We start from the raw sequence: 22,444 nt of genomic DNA on the forward strand, positions 1-22,444 counted from the left end.
AAGAGATTTCTTGGTATTTCTCAGTAATGTGAATGGAGGAACAGAGCACCACACCTTAAAAAGAGCCCATCTGTTTTTTCATATGTCTTTATCCTTGGAGATGTTATAACCTTGACTGGGTATGAGCCTAGACAACCTGATGTAATCAAAAGCTGGCTCTGCCTTGAATCACAGTTGGACCAGTTATCTCCAGAGGGCCCTTTCAGCCTGAATGAGTCCTTGAGCTCCCTTTCCATTGACTATGGAGGTGCTACTGTAGCAACACTCATAAATGACATATTTATCTGAATTAAGCAAGAAATATATGGGGTCCCTGTGGTTCCATTATGTGCCTAGGCTAAGTCTAGCACTCTGCTCAAAAGAAGAGTAGACGGCTTGTCACCTGAATTGTGGACAGCGGCAGGCTTATATTCAAAAAAATTCTGGAGAAATCTGATCCAGTTTGTTACAAAGACTAAAAAACCACAGTTGTTGGATTTTGTCTTCTTCATACAAGTAAGTTCTTAGTATTGTTTGGAGAAACTTAAAAGGAGTCTTTCCCAGCAGATTTGCATTTCCCACCTCCTACTTTCTATTGCAGGATTAAGCTTAATTTATGGTGAACTGCAGGATCTACAAGATTTTGAATGCCAGTGAGTAACAGTGAAGGAGGGAATTTTTTTAGATATTTTCTGGCTGGATAGCCCATATGCTCTAGATTGTACCCAAAGTGCCATTATGTGGATGGTACTATGCTGCTGGTGCGGCTCTAAGTTATGATTACCATTGAGTGGGAATACCCAGGTTTTCAAAGAAGAATTGGAAAGCATGGGCTTTAGCATGAAAAATCACTTGGCTAGGTGCTTATAGTCTTTTATGGGTTGGACAGTCTGTACTGTGACATATGCACATTTATATAGGCCTGCTTATTTTTACCGCTATTGTCACTCAAGTTACCCAACTCAAAGCTACTGCTTTTGTACAACACTGTGTTTGGAAGTTCCTACACTGGGTATGGTATAAACATATCCTGATAATGTGAAGGGTAGCTACTGCAGTGTCTCAATATGGCAAAATTACTGGTTGAGAAAGTTCCCCCTCCCCAACTGCCATTTCATTCATGCTGGTAAGCTTAAAATTGTATAGCTACGCAGAATGTGCTCAGTAAGAATGTAGCACTCATTTTTGTTATTAAAAGGATTTATTTAATACATGGTTGAAGACCGTTTAAGTTGTTTTCAGTATGTTAAATATTTGTGATATGTTTTTAATGAATGCTTCTGTCTTAGGACTTTTAAGTGTCTCAACTTTTTTCATTCTTTTTTTTTTTAAGGAAAAAAGTAGCTAATGTGTTTTGATATAATTAATAGATGGAAGTGTGGGGGGCTGGTCAGCTGTGTTCCGCAATAGTTGCCAAAGAAAGCTTGGGGACTTGGAACTTTTACTGGTTTTAGGGCCTTCTCTTTTCTTCACCTCTGTATTAAGTTTGAATTCTTTTTTCATCTCAGTACCAGTTCTTTCTCCTGTTATGACTGTTGCCTCTTCAGATTAAAATGCCACAAATCTCTGACCTCCAGGCCAGTTAGTACTAAATGCTGAATGATGTGTTTTTCTCATTCTTGTGCACTCATCACAGCCACCCATTTATGAGCCAGCTGTTGAACTTGACGGCAGCTGTGGGGTGTGGAAACTGAATGCCAGGCACTCTTTTGAATTAGAGCTGCTCCCTAATGCACCATCGGGGTACCATTGGAGGAGGAGTTCCATTAACTTTTCTCTATGGGTGTTCTGTGCAGCTGGGAAAGATGTTATATCTTCAGATCAGACTGATTTTTGTTAGCTTTAATATGCATTTTAAAACTATTTAGGTCAAATTACTCATTAATGATTTCTTTCCTTGCTTTGGAAATGTTAAATTTATTGGTCTAAAGTTTAGTTAGTGATTTCATTGCATTACACACTCGTGTTAATGAATGCTCCATTCACACTGTAATTGGTCTGCAGAAGCGTTGGAAAGCTTCTGCTCTTATGTTCTGGGCACCAGCTGGAAATGCTGCTTTTCTGGATTTGTACAAAATACTTTTGTACTGGTAGAGAACAATTTGTTGTTCTTTGACAATTCATTACTTTGTCTCATCTATAACCTTACCGTTCACAAATTAAACAAATAGATTTCCGCCCACTGGAGCAAAGTATTGTGTATACACTTTGTCTTTTGTTTTGAAAGACAGACCTGTCTATTCTTCATGAAGAGGTCTATTTCAGGGTAGATTCTTTCAACAGGGTTTGTTTTATCTATAACAGAAGGCACAGATGTAAAAAAAACCCCACCCCTATAATTATGCGTATAAATGGAACATCTGATTTTATTTGACAGAACAGTAATGAAAGTTGGTGGCAAAGTCTGCTTCCAATAAGTTTAGTCCAGGTTTGTAAAATCAGAAAATGAACTGTATAACTTCTATAAAAAAAGGATTATTATTCTCATCTTGCAGCATATTCTGTATTATATGTTCTTTTCTCCTACTTTATAGTGATAAAAGATAAAGCACCCAAAGTAGCATATACTCAGGAATCCTAGTTTTCTGCTGTAGTTATGCCATGCTATATTCTATACTTATTTACTTTATTTACTTTTTACTGTATCTAAAATTTAAGAGTTTAAGCTGCTACTTTGTAGTTGGAAGGTTATGGCTGTGTATCATTTCAGAATGGAATTCATGCCAAAACTGAAAACCTAGGATTATAACTATAGTTGAAGTGAGTCTTGGCTAAAATTATTTGAAGACTTCTGTTGTCTTCTAAGGCCTTTCTATGTCAAGGCTCTTGCAGCAGATAGCAGTTTTTCTGACTTAAGCAGAATAAATGGTATCCAGATTTTTTGGAGGAGTGTTTTATATCTCTTCCTTTGCAACGACGTTATGGATTGTGCATCTCTGGAAGACTTACAGTAGCTATGAAATGTAGAGGTCACAGACTTCTTACAGCAAGAAATGTGAAATTATTCTTTTTTTTTTTTTAAATGATGTCTGTAAAAATGATAAAAAGGGGGTTTTGTATTTAATTTATAAACAGTACTTGTCTAATATACACATGCTACATTTGTGATGAAATCAACTTGGAAAGGTAATTTACAACAGGGAATTTAGTATTTTGGGTCATATTCCTAGAAGCTTTATCAGCAGAGGTGATCTACATTAAGGATTTGCACTAGTGCAAAACCACATAGTTCCACATTCTCCTAATCCATACAGACCCATAAAACTGTAGCCTAGTATGTTTTGTCTCCTTGAAATAAATTTGACTTTGGGTGTAAAAGCCTGTAATAAGGACTGAGGGATAAGGTACTGGAAAACAATTACTGCATCTGGAGTTTGGTTCCATAGACTGACGAGTCACATTATAACCAGTATCCCCTACTTGGCTGGGTAAGGCAAGAAACACTGGTAGAGGTGTGCCTTTGGCAACATTTGTGCTGGCACTGAGGTCCCCTCTGACTTTAAAGCTGCTAATATGTGCAGTGGTTTGCAAATGCAAATGTTGTCCTTGACCGTACAAGTCAGTTGCTAATCCTTCCCTACTCTGTGTATCTCTGCCGTTGAAATGTGCCAAGTCCTGCTGGCAGGCCGGTTGTGCGCATGTGTGTTTCTTCCATGTATTTGCTTGTGCATGTGTGTCTGGCCATGGGAAATAAAGGTTCAAACACTATATAAAGTAAATTCTCAGTAAGTGCAGTTAAAAGGCTTATGATTCTCGTCTCTCACTCAATCTATTTTCTAATGCCTATGGGTAAAGTTAGTAAACAGGATTGTCTGAGTTACTGATGAGTGTGTTACTGATTTGTTAGCCTCACTCCCCAATGTTATGTTTGTGGATGATCCATCACAAGAAAGTCTCTTTGCACGTATCAATAGTAACTGAAATGCTATGAGCTATTTAATAGGTTGCACGGGTTATATAAAAATTATATCGTTTTATATATACAGTTATATAAACATATTTTTGGTATTGAGGATAGAACACATTTAATAGTGAGGCATCTAAATATGAAAAACAGACTTTATGTGCATGGCCTAAAATAGAGCTGAGTATCTAGATTTGAACCTTGCCAGTGTATCAGTGTTAACATAATACATGTTAATAGAGAACTCTGCTTTGGGGGAGGTCAGAAAAAAAGCATGAAATTTGATTACGTTTTTCCAAGCACCTTTGAATGCTATCAGAACTAAAATGTATATGCCTTAAGACAAACAATGGGAATAATGAGTCTCTGGGGTTAAAGAGAAATACCATCTGAAGTAACTCTATATGGGGGTGTAAGCACAGACATGTAGAGATTATGTAGCCATTCTGAAAAGTCTGCTTGTGTCAATAAAAGGAGTATGAGAGAAAATTGCATTTGTCAAATGTAATTTGCTAGACCACCTCCACTGTAAGACTATCCACTTTTTAAAATTACAGGGCATAAATAGTCTAAAGCAATAAGACAACGATGAAGGGAGTGGCATTAAACAGTTTCATTTATGTGCATGGGTAGGGAGACTTGCTGGCAAATCACAAGTTCAATTTTAGAATTCTCTGGGTTATTTTAAAATAGAACAGATGTCTGAACAATACAAACTTTAACTGCACTGTATGAAAATACTTCATCTTCAGTCTGAAGTGATTTTAAATGCTGGTTGTGGGTTTCTTTTTTTTTTCAGAACTGGCTAGATTCTTCGAAGGAAATTAAGAGACAAATTCGAAGTAAGTACTTCTGTATTCAGATGTTACGCTCCTTTTAATTCCTCACAGAAATATTCTTCCTAAACCTGGTAGTCTGGATGTTGACTAAATTGTATACTTATAGCATTAAAATAATTTATATCTGATAATGACATATTCAGCCTTAGAACAGAAAGCAAAACTTCTATTTTTAACCACTGTCCAAGAGGAGAGAAAGAATAACTCCTCTCTGTGCTGTAGAATTTAATCATTATACTGTCTGCTGCCCCAAAATTTTCCTGTGTTGTACTCGATCTCTTTGCATCCTGAAACAGTAGATGTTTTTCACCTTTGTGCTGATATTTGGGTTATGGGATGGAGAATGCCATCTTGCAAAGATGGTTACGGTTGTTGCTATAGAGACTTTCTAAGTTCAACGGCTCACCAGAAGAATAAGAAACTATAAAAAGAGAATCAATTTGTCTTACAGAAAATGTCTATTCTTCAATACAGATCAGTCCAGCATTGCCTTTTTTGATGTGTCCACAATTTCCAGAATGGAGATGGAATAAAGAGCATAATCTTGGAATGTTTCGCTACAATGCTTTTCAGACTGAATCTGTGTGAAAAATCTTTCTACTTATTATACTCAATACACAAAGAGTAATTTATTTTACTCTGTTTGCATAAAACTCAGTCAAAACTCTTCACTAGCCAGGTAGCTTTTGTAGTAGATAGGGGAGTGAGTAGAGAGTAAATTGAGTCTTCCTGAGTCTACATGTCACAAAATAAGTAGCCACTAAGAAGTGCTAGACAGCCTTTGCCCTTACTGAAATTCTTCTCATTGCTTTATTCATTTGTGGCCGATGCAGGGTTTTTTTGTTGTTTTGTTTTTGACGGAAACCTTCTTTTGGTAGTGCCCGATAGGAAATGTAAGTGGGAAAGAGATGATGATGATAATAAGATTTACATGTGTACACTTTCGACACAACAAGAACTGAAGTTATTTAAGAAACTGACTTTGAGCTTTTGGGGAGAAATGTGATCCAGTGGGAGCACTTGTAATTAAGAACAGGGTGTGTGTTATTTACAATGATGAACAGGTGGTTTCTTTGCTATTGTTAACTTCCTGTTTTAAGGCAATGCTCACATTCTTCCAGAAATCATAGTGGTGTTAATTCTTTCTTGAGACCTTTCCCAACTGATGAAATCCCTTACTTAGGAAGGTGTGGTTTATATTTTCAGTAAAAAAAAAAAATCGAAGTTACAGAAGCTTCCTTGGAAACTTTTTTTAATCTAACATGCTTATGTATAAGCAAACTAGACTTATTAAAATGGTGAATGTACTAATATACTTACGCAAGTAAAGGCCATCCTTTTAATTAAGAAAAAGTTACTGATATTGTAACTTCTTATTCTGCAGGTCTTCAGTAAAAACATATTAGGTGTCCAAATACGTGGGCTAAATATGTTTTGTTTGGTTTTAATATTTGACAAAAGGTTGCAGACATTGATACTTTTTGTTACTGTCTTCTGTAGTGATCTGCATGCCGTATAGCCTATAAGTGTCTAAATCTGAAGTGTAAGAACTAGCCTGAAATTTTTTTGGATGCACTACACTACATTTTTTTAATACTGTATATGTACTAACAAAATATTTTAAGGGGATATAATTTTTCATACAGCATGATCTCCAATATAAAATCTAGGACTTCAAGTCCAGTTTCTTGAATTGGGCATTGTGACTAGAATTTTTTTCTCTGGTCTGTAGCACTTCAGAATTGGTAGGCATAGCGTATAAGGTAAACAACCAAGTAAGAACACCATTTTAAGGATTTTAAAATGGAACGTGCTTACACCAATTTGCAAGTAATCAACATACTGTCAGTTGTGTTCCTCATAATCAGTATATTAAAGTTTCCAGATGTTGGAATGTACTGCAAAGACAAATTTTATCCCCCACCTACATGAGTATCAAGTAATGAAGCTTTTCTTTGTTTCAGGCTTAGTACTAATTATATTTGTCTTTGAATCAAGAATGGAAATCTTCTCTACAAAAATGCTCAATTATAATAAATTTAAGGTATCTGTAAAACCTACCAGTCCATTTGAATGTTTGAAAAGAAGAAACTCATTTCTTTTTCTCTTGTACAGCACAAACTGAAGCACTAGCATGCTAGATAAGCATATCTGGGCAAATACATTGATCTGAACACACAAAGGCGACAAATTTGGAAGTGGAGTTCAGCGCGTCAGTTTGCAATTTAGTATTTATAACAATCTCTGTCTCTCCCTTACATGTGAGCAATACCAATACTCTGCATGGTGGACATGTTCATACCACCTGTGACTGGGGAAGATGCAATAAGGATCCTGTAGTCTCCCCCAAGTCATGTTCTGCATCAGGCTGTCTCTTGCTAAGTCAGGGTCCCCAGGCCTTGTACATTACATCTTATTTGTTCACGTTGGCCTTTGGCTGGGCAGTTATGTTGGATCTCAGCAATTACTGATGTTACTTCGGCTAATGAACGTGATCCACAAATTATTGGCTCTGTTCTCAAGGCTACAAAGGTGGCAAAAAGCTTGCTTACTTTCAGCCGGCCTGATCTCTTCAGGAAATTTAATTCTTGAGGTTTTTTTAACTCATGTAATTGGATATCTATGGGCATGTGTTAAAACCTCTAATTAATTCAATCAGGGACAGGTGGGGTAATTAAATTTCTGTTACTATCTTCTTGAAAATTGCTACAACTGAAGTGGATTCAGGCTTTTGCAAAATTAAGAACTTCAGCTTGAACATTGTGATGGTATAAGCAGTACCAACTGACCTTGGAATAGTGAAATCCCAGACTTCACAGAGGGTGTGGTGGTTCACCCTTATACCAAATTTAATTTGAGAGTTTATCTGTGTAAGATGTTGTACATTCAGTTAGTATAGAACACGCGATTTTCCACTCAGTTTTGTCTATAGTTATTTTCATAACTCTCATTCTCAGTGTAACAGAATTGAATGAGTAAACTACATAAGCCTGGTTTCATCATAGTGTTTATTGCAATTGAAGATCAATCTTTTGTCTGCAATTTAAATGTTCACAGTAATGGGTAAAGATTAGAGATGTTGAATGTATCAACCATCTGTTTTGGGAAGCCTAATTACTTGTTTTTATTGTTGGTGTAATTGAAGTATATGAAACTGAGTTATAGTCCTGGTTATCTTTCTCTTCACACAAATTTTGAAACTATCTTTGGGATATATCCTGGGTTTAGTGTGTATGTAATTTATTCTCTTCCATATGGCAATTAGATTTGAATGCTGCGTGGAATAGTTTAAATCCAAGTTAATGTTATGTCAATTAAATCTATTTCTAGTCTGCAGCACAATTAGTATTCTTATTGCAAAAAAATAATTCCATATTGCATTATCCTGTGTTATATATCTTGTAAGAAATGGAGAGGATTTGGATGTTCTGAGGGCAGAATAGACTGGTATAGGGTTTCTTTTGTACATTCTCACCGGATAAAGCATATATTTAACTGGTCTTGCTCTTGAAGTTAACTGTAAAATTGTCTTGCTGTCTTCTGTCAAGAGAATACTTATTTAGCCAGAATGATTCTAGAAACTCATCACTGTACCCAGGGTATGACTAATCTGATCTAATTTAGTTTTAAGTGTCTATGTAAGATAAATGCACTTGTTTTTTTGAAGGAACAGCCACTTTCAGGAGGTGAGTGAGTGCATCCTGAAATAGATGCCTCAGAGGGGAACCAAACCAAATGCCCCTTTTCTTCCATTGGCTATGAAGGGAGTCAGTGCTGTCTTGTGTATATAATTACATTTCATCAGTCTAGCATTGAAAAAAAACCTATATCCACTAGCATCAAAAGAGATAATGGCTATGGTGATAGAAAAGTTGTTTTCTTTTTGGAAAAGAATGATTAACTGAAGGACTGAAGACAGAAAACTTAATTTGCTTGCTACTTCATTCAGTTTAATTATTGAGAGGGGTGAGGGAAATCCTCTGTAATTCTATGGAAGTGGATTAGAACAGAACAGATGAAATAGTACACTAGGTAAGGCAGCTGGGGACAAATTTGGGCTAGAAGTTTAAACCTTTCTCTTTAATGGTGCTGAAGACATTTTTCAACATCCTTTTGTTAACGGGCATCTAGTCATTCAGGATGGAGAACTTAAAAACAGCCAAATGCAATACTGGCCTAGTCTTTGAGGCATACTTAGCCAGCAATTAAGGTAGTTCTGGGAATGTCATGGAGTTTAAATGTTTTGGTTTTTTACATTCTTGGTTCTATGCTACATTCTGCAACACAGCCTAAACAGCTGCTCAGGAAAGAGGATGATACAGAAGACTAATGATATGGTTAAATAGGTATATTTTTCAAATTACGCAGACCAAATGGTGATAAATTCATAAATTTATTTATATATATATATAATTTATATATACATAAGTTTATATATATATAATTATTATTATGTGAGAATAATATAACATGAGTCCAGAATTTTTCAGCACGTATTTAAGAAATCTAAAGTTAGAATTAATTAAGGAAAGGGCTTGCATTTTAAATGTACAGCTCTGGCTGTCAGATTTTAATGCTAACAAAACGTATGGTTATGGTCAGGCATCAAAATATGGGGGTCATTTTATGCAGGGTCACTTGATTTTATATCCATCTATTTCATATAAATAACTATCTGTAAAAGTTGTAGCTAATTTTGATATAAGCTACTTGCATTACAGGCTAGTTTATAGTTGAAGAGAACTAAGTACTTGTGCCAAGGGAACAGTTGTCCTGCAGAAGTACTTCTGTGTGTCTACTAATTACAAGGAATGATTTTGCAGTTTGGAAATAACTGAGTTTGTGAGCTGAATCTTGTCAGTCCAACCAGGACTGTCTATACTTTAATTTTTATGAATTTTTTAAAATGTGGCCTAGATATAGATCCTCCTTATTTCTTTGATTTTTCTTGATGGTAACTTAAGAAAAATTGTAGAAGTAATTTTCCTAATTTTATGGGGCATTTTTACATCTGCCTGTGCGTAGTGGATCTGTCCTAGTCACAGAGTACCCTAAAAGTCTTAGCTGAGACACAAGAGATATCACGAGTAAATGCCAGAAAAAGCCTTTACTGGAAAAAAACACTCACTGATTTCCCTGTTTAAATGGAATGAATCATGTTAATTGTATGCTGCTAGCTGGTTGGTTATATTGCATTCTTTTTCTCTAAGAATGTGCCTAAAGTTGCCACAGAAGCATTTTTGAGGTAACAAGCTGGCTAGAAAAATTCTTGACATTTCTATAGTCCATGCTATTAAACATCAAAACAGAGAGCCTTATCGGAGACAGAATGCTAAATATAATTTTAAATAATGAATTTATTTATTTGTTTGTTTGTCTTGGCCACCAATTCAAAGTGCCAGTAATTGTGTGCATTATTGTATGAAGACAATTACGTTTGTATGCCTCTGTTATGCTGCTATAAACAGTGTGCTGTCATGAGAAGTATAAATATAGACTGTGCACATTGTAATATACTTGCTAGTCTATATTCAGGGGATAAATGTGCTTTCAGTAATCTGGCAAAATATAAGGACACTGACTATCCAGAAAATATTTAGCACAAAGTCAACTATAACATTTTTTTCAATGGATTAGCTATGGAATTAGTATGAGTAGACATCTGAAATTTTTCACATAGTCTATACATCAGAGGATTTATGCTCATTTTAGCTTTTTATAGGGAATATAGACTTTATTTTTTTCTTCTTTTCCCTTCAAACAGTGTCTAGGTCTTCTGGCTACGGTGCTTTCTGAAAGTTAACTGTTGAAATGCTGACAAGAAAGAGAAATAGATTAAGCAGGAATTCATCTGTGACTAGTTTAACTGCAATATTAGACCAGGAAAAATTGCTTCATTCCAGGAAAACTCGAAGTGTGCTTTAGTAACTGTGGATGGACACATCTTTTATTTATCTTTCTCCATCCCACAGCCCTGTTAACGTGACAACTCTCCCTGAACACTTCATGCACAGATATTTTGCCCCAATTGCTTCTCTTCATCAGTTTGGCTTACTCAATATCAACAGCTTTACATTAAATGATGGTAATTCCCTGGGAGATAAATGATGGAAGTGGGCTAATCTATTCCATCTTTAATTCTGTTTGGTATGCTATATGTATTAATTGGTGTTTGATGCTTTTAAAGGTATTTTTTGTCTTAATTCTGCCTTACACTGGATTGCAGTAGATGATGCAATGAGGCATATTTTACCCAGTTCAGTACTGTATGTACATCTGATGAATTAAGCTGTCTTATTTAAGGAGTCCTGCCTTGTTTTGTAAGGAAATTTATCATTGTTCTAACAGATAATTGGTAACTGGGAACATTAGGATATGCTGAACCCCTGAGCTCTCAAAAGGAAAATAGTGACTTAGCAGGCAGGTGGAGAATGAACGTCACACTTAAGCAGAAATTGAAGTGCTCCAATGAATAGTCATGTCTGAAAAACTGAAATAATCTTTGAAATATTGAAAGACATTAGAAATCTTGACACAAAGCACCTCTTCACCTTTAACAGCTGGGAAATTTTAAACCAGGTTTTTTTTAAAGAAAATAACCTTAAACAAAAATGTCAGCACTCTTTTCTAGTATTATGTTGGAAATGGTATTTCAGTCTTTTTGTTGTTGTTAAAATACACATTTCTCAAAGCATGACTTATCTGTATAGGACAGATTTTTAAAAGTGTTTACGGTCCAAAATTCTTCATTAATGAGCTTTGTGGAATGATTAACTTTTTTACCAAATACTATTTTTTGCTAGGTCTTGTTTGAGATTAACAATTGGACATTTCCCATGTTTAGGTTTACCTTGGATATTCACCTTTAATGTGAAGTTTTATCCCCCTGATCCTTCACAGCTGACTGAAGACATCACTAGGTATGCATAGTTCCTAATTTTGAACTGAAAAATTACTGTTAGTCTGATTTGAAGGCCATATAAAATTTCTTCCTCAGTTTCTGGATGCCATAACAGGTTTGGCTATTACTGTAGAACACTATAGATATTCTTACATCAACTGTTTTTTGCAACAAGGTTGAAAAGGCAAAGTGAAAACTTCAGGAAGAAGCCTGAGAAAACAGAATTTAATGATAAGTGGGGATATGATTCAGGTGGGAGGTAAGATGTAAATGACCATATTTGAAAGAAGCCAGTGGTTTATTGTTGGGCTGCTGCTTTATTATATAGCAAATGAGGGTGTGGGGGTATTGATATTAAGAGCGAGGCTCAAGGGATCCCTAGGTACTTCAGTAATAATCTAGGTTAGGTTGTTGAAAACGTAGTTTTATACATATGCATTAAATAAAACCAGAAAACATAATAAAACCTGAAAATAATTCTGTTCCACAGTTCTTAGATAGAAAATACTTAGAATGCAGTGGATACTAGACACCTGAAAAGTAGCATTGCAAGACTAACATAACCAGGGGGTAGTGTGCAGGGAGTTGACACTCACTTTTTCAAGAGTTATGGAAAACCTAAACACTTAATTTTGGTTTGGAGTAGGCTGACTCTGCTGAGGCAGGATATATGTTACTACACGTCATGTCGGATCAGTTTTCTGCACAAAACAAGACAGCTGCGCAAGTGTGTAGCAGATATATCACTACAAAGGCATTTAGTATGTAGCGTAACTAAAAGAAGCTGTCTATGAAACCCTTCAGCACGTTGATTGGCTTTTCAATTGCATGCTCAACTGATAGAGGCATTTTTATGGTTATAGCTTAAAGCTAAATTCCTTAAAATTTAAGCTTCACTTGTAGAACTTTTTTTTTAATACATTAAAAATCTGTCCTAGGGTAGGATGTCTACTGATTGTTAACTTGTTAAATTTGGTAGAAGGCTATATGCAGTACCTGAAATATTAAATTCTAATACATATGTGGTTTAAGGAAGGCAATTATGGGTTCACTACTCAACCAGATTTTTGTGTATTGCATGACTTGATTAGCTCATGAACTGCAAGGGATATAAAAGTTAGAATTCTAAAGCCAAAGGGAAATGTCAAAGGAAATGCACTGGGGTTTATTTGTAACCTTAGATACCTGCAGGCTACAACATGAAATGAAGGAGTTCTTAAGTCAGCTTTTGTTACAAACTACATAGTTTTTCATTCATTTATATTGGAAATCAGAATTTTTCCTGCTCTTCACATTATTTATGAAAATAGTATCGACTCTAAAAAATAGAAGTGAAATTTACTGTGTGGCAATAATGCTCAAAAAATGTAAGGTGTAGCAAATTATGAGTGCATTGACTTATTTTAAAATATGCTTGTATGATTACATGCATCTTGATAAATTTTGCCATATCTCCCATAAACTTGCCTTTGGTAACACTTTCTCTGTTCTTGTTTTTGTTTGATTTCCCCCCCCCCTTTCCTTTGTCTTGCAGATATTTCTTGTGCCTACAGCTTCGTCAGGATATTGCTTCTGGTCGACTGCCCTGTTCTTTTGTGACTCACGCCCTCCTTGGTTCATATACCCTGCAGGCTGAGCTGGGTGATCATGACCCTGAGGAGCACCGAAGTGACTATATCGGTGAATTCCAGTTTGCACCCAATCAGACTCAAGAAATGGAAGAGAAAGTAGCTGAGCTACACAAAACACACAGGTATGACACAATGGGATTAAATGAAGTCATCATGCTTTGTCACGTTTATTTCAGTTCTCTTAAGAGTATGTGTAAAACTGCTAAGCTGAAGCTATTGTTACTTTAGAAATCTTTTGTGATATAACTAGAACCTCTTACTTTCATGTGTTTAAAAATTTCAGTTTGAAAATAGTAGCCTCACTAAGACCTCAGAAGAGAACTTCTAGAGAAAATGTTTTTATTTGAGCGTATGAATTAGTTTAAGCAACGTGCAGTTGGAATATTTTGAAAGAGTGAAGGTGGAAAACTGTGCTGCTAAAGGAATATAATATGCTCTGAAAGAATACTTTCCCTTTAGGGCAAAAAAAATGCTACTGATACCTTAGAAAAAATTCAGTTTGTGTGTGTCTGAATTCCAAGATTCCACTCAGTCTTGATTCTCAGTTCTTTTGTCAATAAACTCAAGGCTTATTCAATGGTTTTAGGGGCTTGACTCCAGCACAGGCGGATTCCCAGTTCCTAGAAAATGCTAAGAGACTCTCCATGTACGGAGTGGATTTACATCATGCCAAGGTATTGGGGAATGGTTTGGTCTGGTTTTGTTTTAGGATAGACATGCGTAGTATTAAAGAACATACTATATATAGATTACTTAAAAAATTTCATACCATCAGTTGTTAGGTATAAGACTCTTATATCTTGGTCACAATAATTACTCAGTTTACAGCTCTAACATCCTCAGAATTTGTTTTAAATCTAAGTTTATTTAATGCATAGGCGTATGTGCAGCTTGGAAATAATATTTTATTCATAAAAGCAGCTAAATACTTCTCAAATGTCAGATTTTTTTATGCCAAGGAGACGTGGGACCATAAAGTAAAGCCTAAAAGAACACATAATTGTTTTTGCAATACCATGAGAGTTCAAAACAGTGGGGGGAGGTCTTGGGGGAGGGTGTTTTTTGGTGCTTTTTCCACTTCTCTGGGTGGGTCAAATCAAATTTGCATTTCTAGTTAAAAACCCAACTAACCAACCCACTCCCTCGCACAAATCCAGAGTCTCAAATCATTAGGAAAATTAATATGTTGTAAGTATATCGGTCCTATATTTAAAAAAGAAAATCAAGACTTAAGTACTGGAGAAATATTGTTTAATTCTGTTTCATATGGAAACAATGTGCACTTGTCTTTGCAGTTTTCCATAACTTTCCTGTGTTCTGTCAGAAACACTTGAAAGAAATATACTTAAATTTTTAGTCACATACATTAACTATGTCTGTAACATTTATTGGTTTTTTTTTTAATACAAGTGCAGTGTGGCAGTTCACTTGATCTGTAGTCTTTTAAGGAACTTAGACTTTTATAGAGTTTTATTGTAGCTTTCTTTTGCTGTAGTGAAGTAACTGCAAGCATTAGAACTGCTGTTTGCAGCTGTTAGTTATGCTAGTGAAGCAACTTTTTAATGACAGCGTTGGCTTTTGATGCAGTTGGTTTGTTGTTGGGGAGGACATGAGATTCTGCTGTATCGTGTAGTGGTACAGTGTATCAAAACCTTATCAATAAGTGATTAATTTTGTAGCTTTTAAAACTTGCATCAAATGCTGTCAGTGGTACAGAATGCTCAGAAACCCATCCCGCTAGCACTTTGAAATCATTATGTTGAGATTTTCAGCCAACTATCCGTTACTTGCTATATATTTACTGGAATAGTAGGCCACTGTAAAAGATCACCATGGTCACCAACTTGTTCAGACTATCAGTGCCTGCTTTAAGTTAAAGGCCTGTTTTTAATTTCTCTTCTTTTAATATTTGTTGAAATTATTGGTAGCACACCCACCATACCTCTCCTTGCTTGTAAGCTGCTAACTTAGTCCCTATTGCCAGAATATTGTAGAATTTCCCAGAACTGTGGGATATGTCTTATGAGGGCCAAAGCCCTTACTTAGAGGCCAAAGCCTTTCTTATAAAATTAATATGCCTGGCTATTCTGCTTTAAGAATCTCATTGTCAAGGTCTTTTGGGTTTGAATATGAAACAAGTCCCAGTTGTGTTATTCCCTCAAGGTATGCCAATGATAATTACTTATTTGGAACATTATTGTTTCACACGTGATAGGATTCTGAAGGTGTGGATATCATGCTGGGTGTATGTGCTAATGGACTGCTCATTTACAAAGATAGACTCCGGATCAACCGCTTTGCTTGGCCAAAAATTCTGAAGATTTCATATAAGCGAAGTAATTTCTACATCAAAGTCAGGCCAGCAGAAGTAAGTAGTACCTTTCTGTCTTGTTTCTTTTGTGACATCATTTCTATGCAGCAGCAAGATGACATCCTCGTTTGTTTCCCAGATGTCCTCACAGGCGTATATTGTATTTGAGCAGAACTTATGAGGGTTTTATTTTCCTCTTCAAATTCTACTGATTGTATTAACCACTTGTCTTGATTAGATTTTCTTCTTGTTTTGCATTTACTATTTTCTTTTGTTAATAGATTCCATCCCGTAACTTTTTTTTTTTACAAGGAAAGCTAGTTACACTGGCTGTGTTCTTATTGTCTATACAAACTTGCAGTCCTGCAGGAGGGCCAGCCTCTCTTCCTCCTTGGGTGAAAATTGTTCACTAAATGTCAATGCATCCAGTTGTATGGGTGTAACCAAAGACTTGATTTGTCCTGTAGGAGGTTATAACTCTTTCTGTTAGATGCTGTGGAAATAATGAATTCAACTTTCTTTTCAGATACCATTATAAGTTTGTGGGAGTTTCTGAAGGAGGGGGAGTTACTTTTTGAACACATTGTAACTGGAAATTGCAAAAATCCAAAATGTCAAACACTGTAATGCTTTTTTAAATTACACTCTAAAATGTTTAAGGTAGCTTCTACTGTGTGAATAAATAAAACAAAAGAGAAGTCTAAATACCAACAGTACAATACGGACATTGTAGTTTTGTAAGTTTTGGAACACAGATGTATTGTTCTTGCACTTGCTGATGATGCATAGATGTAATATTTTTGCTAAGAAACTATTATGTAGTGAAACAGATCAGGTAAGCTTCACACTACAGAATGGATTTCCGATTTTTATTAAATCCAAGGAAAGTGTGCAGCACAACATGCAGTACAATTACTTCATGCAGTTTAAAAATAAATACATTGGGCAGCTAGTCAGAAAATTAGCAAGGAACACTGAAATATTACTGGATTTCTCAAGACAGTCATTAGTACAGCTAAGAAGTGATAATGTGATTATTACCCATCATGACTAGCCTGTCAAGTATGATTTTATTAAAAGGCTGGAAATTCTGGTTTTGTTTTTTTTTTTTTTTTTAAACTTATGAAGCCTTATGAAAGGAGAGTTACAGCTTGTTACACTAGTGGAACTATCTGAACTCTGCCTGCTAGTTAATAGCCAGTTTAAGGAAATGGGTTAATTTATTTGTGGATTCTTTCCAGCTGGAACAGTTTGAGAGCACTATTGGGTTCAAACTGCCAAACCATCGGGCTGCTAAAAGGTTATGGAAAGTTTGTGTGGAGCACCATACTTTCTTCAGGTAAATAGTAATTCTCTGCTTCCACTGCTTTGCCAGGTATGGTCATACCTTTCTTTGAAATGATACGAGTAAAATAGAAGATTTCCCCTCTCTTTTGCCCTGAATTTCTCAGTCTAGTAACACCCCTTAGACAGAAGACACCCTACCAACCAAATTACCAGTACTGAAGGTCTCAAGTTCAATTAACTATTTAAACTTTCAGAGTGCTAACAGTATGGAACTAAACTAGTGATCCTAAGTAAGACTTGCTGAGAGATCAACTCTGCAGAGTGACCATCTACAAAGCCACTATGCTCTTTCAGAAGAAGCTCTCAGGGTTTGACAGTAATCTTCATTCACTTCACTTTTCAGAACATTCTGCTGAGTGTAAATGCTTACAGCAGAATTTTTGCTTATTTATAAACTAGGCTGAGTTCACAGCCATTCTTTAAAAAAAAACACAGAATCACTTTAAAAACAGATTATTATTTGTTTATACAATAACCCATAACTTTCTTTGCATTTTTTCTCCAGTAACTGATAAACATAAAATTCCAAATTGGTCATTGAAACTGTGTTCTATTTGTAAATGAGCACTTTAACAACAGGTTAGAGTTGTTTCTCTTTCTACTTTCTCCGTTAAAAAGGAATTTGAAAGATTTTGTTTGATTTTTATAATAGCACAAACTCCATGACGGTGTGCCTGTGCCCCATGCAGACTAGGAGTCACAGATTTATGTTGAATCTGTTATGCATTGAATAAACATTGAACCTGAGTTTCTTGCTTCAAATGAGCACAGTAGCTATGATATGTAAAAGGTAAGCTTTCTCCTTCAACAGCCTGTTCTTTTTATTTAAAAAAGCAATTGTCTTTTAAGGTAGATGCAATCCCATCTGCATACTGGTCTAAGCTGAATATACTTGCTAGACTGAGACCTTCAAAGAACTTGGGGAACGTGAGACCTAAGCAGTTCAATACTGGAACTTTCTCACTGGATGGTTTTCAGTATTCAGATTTTCACTGAATGCGGAATATTCTTGAATGCAATGTTAGAATTTGTGCTGAGATTGACAGTCAGTCTCAAAATGCTTAATTTAGAAGCACTTCTTTTTGAAATCCTGATCAAAGATATTTTTTTTAATGTTTGATGTAATTCATTATAATTCATTGGTTAGATTTATTAACATACATAGTCCACCATTCTATTCTTTAAAATTTGAAGTCTGCTTTGGCTGGTGATGTCTGTTACCACAAATAGCATGCAGTTCTGCCAGCAATGATAAGTTTATCAAGACTCTGCAAATAACTCATTCAGTGGTTTACTTTGGGAAACTGTATTTCCTGATTTTATAGTGATAAAATGGACCTGCATAGGGAAAAAACAAATCTTACGGAAGTCAAAAATCCTAAACAGAGAACTACCATTTGCAGATGTAAGTTTCCAGGAGCATTAATATGTATTAGATAATCTTACTACAGAAATTCTGACATAATAAAAGTAATTGGATTTTGTTCCAATCAGAAGTGTCTTTTCCTAACCAGGAACGACATTATAATGAGAATTATGTAACAAATACTTGAACCATTCTGTAAAATCCATATACTCCACTGATGTCATCAGACAGAAAATCCTCAGAACCTCTCATCCTGATTTAAAACCAGTAAAATAAATCCAGCTCTATTTTTCCTCCAAAGATAAAAAGCAGAAAGCAATTGCTACAGTCCAACAGACTGTAGCTCTTTCAGAGCACATGTAAAGCTTGTGTATGATACCACAGAAAATTGTGTTCAATCTAGATACACATTTTTTAGCTTCCAGATCTCTTCGCATGCCCTATATAACATTGTAAGATTCTTGTGTTGTCTTTTGCAATGTTTCAGTTTTTCTCAAATATTATATTAAGATCATCATCTTATAATGTATGGGAAATTCAGCCAGCATGTGAAATTATTTATAAAAATTTGTAATGAACTATATTGAAAATCAAAAGGCATTGGATTCACTTGTATCAGCTCAACCTTACGGGATTCCAGTAACTTTTTCAAAGAGCAACAATCTGATTTAAGAAATACGGTCAGACTATGTACCTACATTAATTTTTGAGGTAAGCTTAGTCTGCAACTCTGGATCTTAACCAATGGCTGCAGAAACCTGCTTATAATTCTGCTTTATGTTGTTTTATTTTAAAATTTCTTGATTGTTTCAGTGTCTCCCCAGAATGTCTTCAAGTGATAAAAGCATAGTCTTCAGTTATTTTCTATACTTAAGCTTGTAATACAAAAAATCCATTCAAATACTCTTAATCAGGAAGTAATTAGTTCTCTTGTTTTTTCCACATTAAAAGATTAAAAGTTTATCTCAGCAGGGTGGAAGATAAAAATGGCAGTTAATACTATAGCCTTGCCAAGACTGGAAAAGAACAGAAAGAACCTTGGAAAAACCCTCTTAGCCTTCTTCCTCTTAATGCATAATGCACTCTCTTTTGGAAATAACGTGGAGAAATAAGTTGTCACAAAGATTGCATAAGGCTGTTTTATAGATGCAATGAAAGTGAAGCTCCAAATACTTGTGATTTTATTATACAAGTGGCCTTCAAATCAAAAAGCTCTATCTGTAATGGTCTGATGGTTTTATATAGAGGGAGAATAGGCCATGGAGACTGCCATGCTGGGTGAGCACGTAGCTGCAGCACTATGTTGATCCAAGGGGCAACATTAAAGACCTTTCTAGAGAAGCTAAGACTAGGAAGAGTTTCTGCAGCGATGACTGTTTATCCTATCAGGAAGAATGGCACTGGAACAAACAGTACCCTCAGTGCTGAACCTGATAGCTTGGATTTCAAAAACAAAGTACAAGCAATGAGGGTTAGGTGAGTAAGAGCTTGAAGTTCTCACACTGAAGGAAAATCAGGGAAGTGGAGGACCTGTCTCTTCAAACTCATGTGGTGTCGAAAACTGGTGGAACAATGCAGAATCCCTCATAGCAAATTCTGCCACAATGTTACTTAAACTTCCTGATGTTAACACTTAGGCACAAACATATACACCCCACGTTAATAGTACTTGCAACTGAATCTCTTTTCACCCTTTTCATGATAGACTTCCTCGCGCCCCCACCCTCCCAAGCATTAACTTATACAAATCTATAAATAAATCTGTGAATCTCAATTTTTTTTCACTTGGTACAGCCTTCTATGCAGCTTTGAGATGCCATTCCCTGACTTTGAGGAATAGCAGCTGCCGCATCAGTACCTCAGAATGTAGGAAAGACAGTGAAGGTGGGATGTATAGTTTCTACTATTAGTAACATTCTAAGGAGAAACATTTGTGAGGTATTCTACATGGACCCATAATAGCCTCAGCTTTCTAGAAAAAGCACCATTTAACTAAGATAGCACCAAAAGATAAGGATCCCAGATGCTTAGTCATACTGTGCAAAATGTGATGGTTATCAGCATCACTTCAATTCCAACTGCAAATAATAAATAACATGCATTGTTTTAGAAGTTCTTCTCAGAGCTTATGGTAGAATCCTTTCTTGGAGTGCACAAATCACCCATGGTGAACTAAAGTTGAAACATAGTAAGTAGCTTTAAGGTGCCTCATTAAAGACATAAAATAAAGCCTTTTTAACTGGCATTCCTCATATTTACTTTATAGACTTGTATCACCAGAACAGCCTCCAAAAGCAAAGTTTCTGACCTTGGGTTCCAAGTTCCGCTACAGTGGACGCACGCAGGCACAGACACGACAGGCTAGCAACCTCATAGACAGACCAGCTCCGTACTTTGAGCGCACTTCAAGCAAACGTGTTTCCAGGAGCCTTGATGGAGGTATGAAATTTGACTTACTTCTTCAGTGTAATGATTATATTAGGTGCTGTCACTCTGATCTGACCAATATTAAAAAATGTTGACATTATGGGTGACCAGAATATGTCAATTGACAAATTTATGAATTTCAGTTTCTAATGGGTGATGTGAGGAGTAACCACTTCAGTTACTTGCCAATTTTAGGTGACCTAAACACTAAGTTAAGTCACTGTCTAAATTGTATGGCACTGCTGTTAATATATTGAGGATTCTATATTGGATGTACAGCATCTGTGTTCACTGCTCGTATCTGTTTTATGGGATAGGCATACGCTATATGCTGTTGATTATAATTGTTTGGTCAGCAGCATCTTTTGGGCTGTGGGTTGGCCTGAGTGCGCCTCTACACCAAACAGAAAAGGGAGAAGTTGGATTTTTTTTTTTCTAGTTTTGTATCATTTTGTTCAGTATATTGTTGTCCTAGTATATTTGTTTGTTACTTCTGGTTTTAGTTAACAAGTTTTATGCTGAGGTTGTTTGAATAGCTAAAATTTTTGTGTTGTTACTGGTGTTTGGTCTCTTTGAGCAGAAATATCTTCTGGTGTAATTTATTGGAAAGAGGCATGCTTTCCAAAGGCAGGTATAGCAGCAGTATGTGTGAGAGATGTAGAAGCACATGTTTGACTCTAAATCGCTTCTGAAATAAATATAACTGTCCTGGTTTCAGCTGGGATAGAGTTAATCTTCATAGTACTGTGTTTTGGATTTAGTACTAAAGAATGTTGATAACACACTGGTGTCTTAGTTGTTGCTAAGTAGTGCTTAGACTTTTTGAGCTTCTCTTGCTTGGCCAGGTGCATAACAAGCTGGGAGGGGGCACAGCTAGGACAGCTGACCCCAGCTGACCAAAGAGCTATTCCATACCATATAACGTCATGCTGGGGGGAGTTAGTCAGTCAGTTGTGGGGAGAGTAATCGTGGCTCAGACAGTGATCGCTGCTCGGGACGGGCTGGGCATCAGTCAGTGGGTGGTGAGCAGTTGCATTGTGCATCACTTGTTTTGTATATTCTGTATATTCTCTTACCATTATTATTACTACTACTGTTATTCTTTTCTCTTATTAAACTGTCTCTATCTCAACCCATGGGTCTTACTTCTTTTTTCCGATTCTATGCCCCATCCCACTAAGGGATGAGGGAGTAAGCGAACGGCTGCAGGGTGCTTAGTTGCCAGCCGGGTTAAACCACGACAATAATGCAGAAAAATTATTCAGAAAAATTATTTATGCTAGTGAAGTTGTGTATGCCTGAATCTAAGTGAACTGTGACAGTGGTATGACTTTAGCTACAATTCTGCTGTTAACTTTACCCTTTTTTTTTCTCCAGAAATCTTTTACTTAGAAGATTTTTAATTTTGAAAATGTATTTGCATTCTTCTATACTGGGACAAATGAGCAAACTGTGACACTTGCTTGGGAAACCTACAAAGTCTTACCTTCTGAGAACCTAAGCAAAAATGAGAGGCAAAAGTGCTTGTGCTGGTAGTGTCTGATGAGTCCTTGTGGCAACCAAAAGACTCATCACCACATCAGTGTTACTGTCTGAGTTGGTTTTAGTTCCTGTGCTTCCTTTGGTTCGAAAGAATTTGATTTCTGCCCAACTCTTGGAGACTGTATCAGCAAGCCTTTCTGAGATACCTTGTGCATCTTCTGATGAAAACAGAGGTGTATGCATGTGTGTTCAGCCCC

At 36.1% G+C, this 22,444-nt stretch overlaps 1 protein-coding gene across 2 annotated transcripts in view; it reads left to right on the forward strand.

The window, feature by feature from the left end:
* Positions 1–22,444, forward strand: part of EPB41L2 (erythrocyte membrane protein band 4.1 like 2) — a 120,436-nt gene that overhangs the window by 70,528 nt on the left and 27,464 nt on the right. For both annotated transcript variants that reach the window (XM_035899854.1, XM_035899853.1), the window contains exons 5-11: positions 4,683–4,725; positions 11,567–11,642; positions 13,158–13,376; positions 13,841–13,928; positions 15,470–15,622; positions 16,807–16,904; positions 20,545–20,717. In XM_035899854.1, the coding sequence (XP_035755747.1) occupies positions 4,683–4,725; positions 11,567–11,642; positions 13,158–13,376; positions 13,841–13,928; positions 15,470–15,622; positions 16,807–16,904; positions 20,545–20,717 (850 nt within the window). The remainder of the gene's footprint in view (positions 1–4,682; positions 4,726–11,566; positions 11,643–13,157; positions 13,377–13,840; positions 13,929–15,469; positions 15,623–16,806; positions 16,905–20,544; positions 20,718–22,444) is intronic.

The sequence above is a fragment of the Egretta garzetta genome, unplaced genomic scaffold, assembly GCF_000687185.1.
Source record: "Egretta garzetta isolate BGI_Z169 unplaced genomic scaffold, ASM68718v1 scaffold397, whole genome shotgun sequence".
NCBI classification, from domain to species: domain Eukaryota; kingdom Metazoa; phylum Chordata; class Aves; order Pelecaniformes; family Ardeidae; genus Egretta; species Egretta garzetta.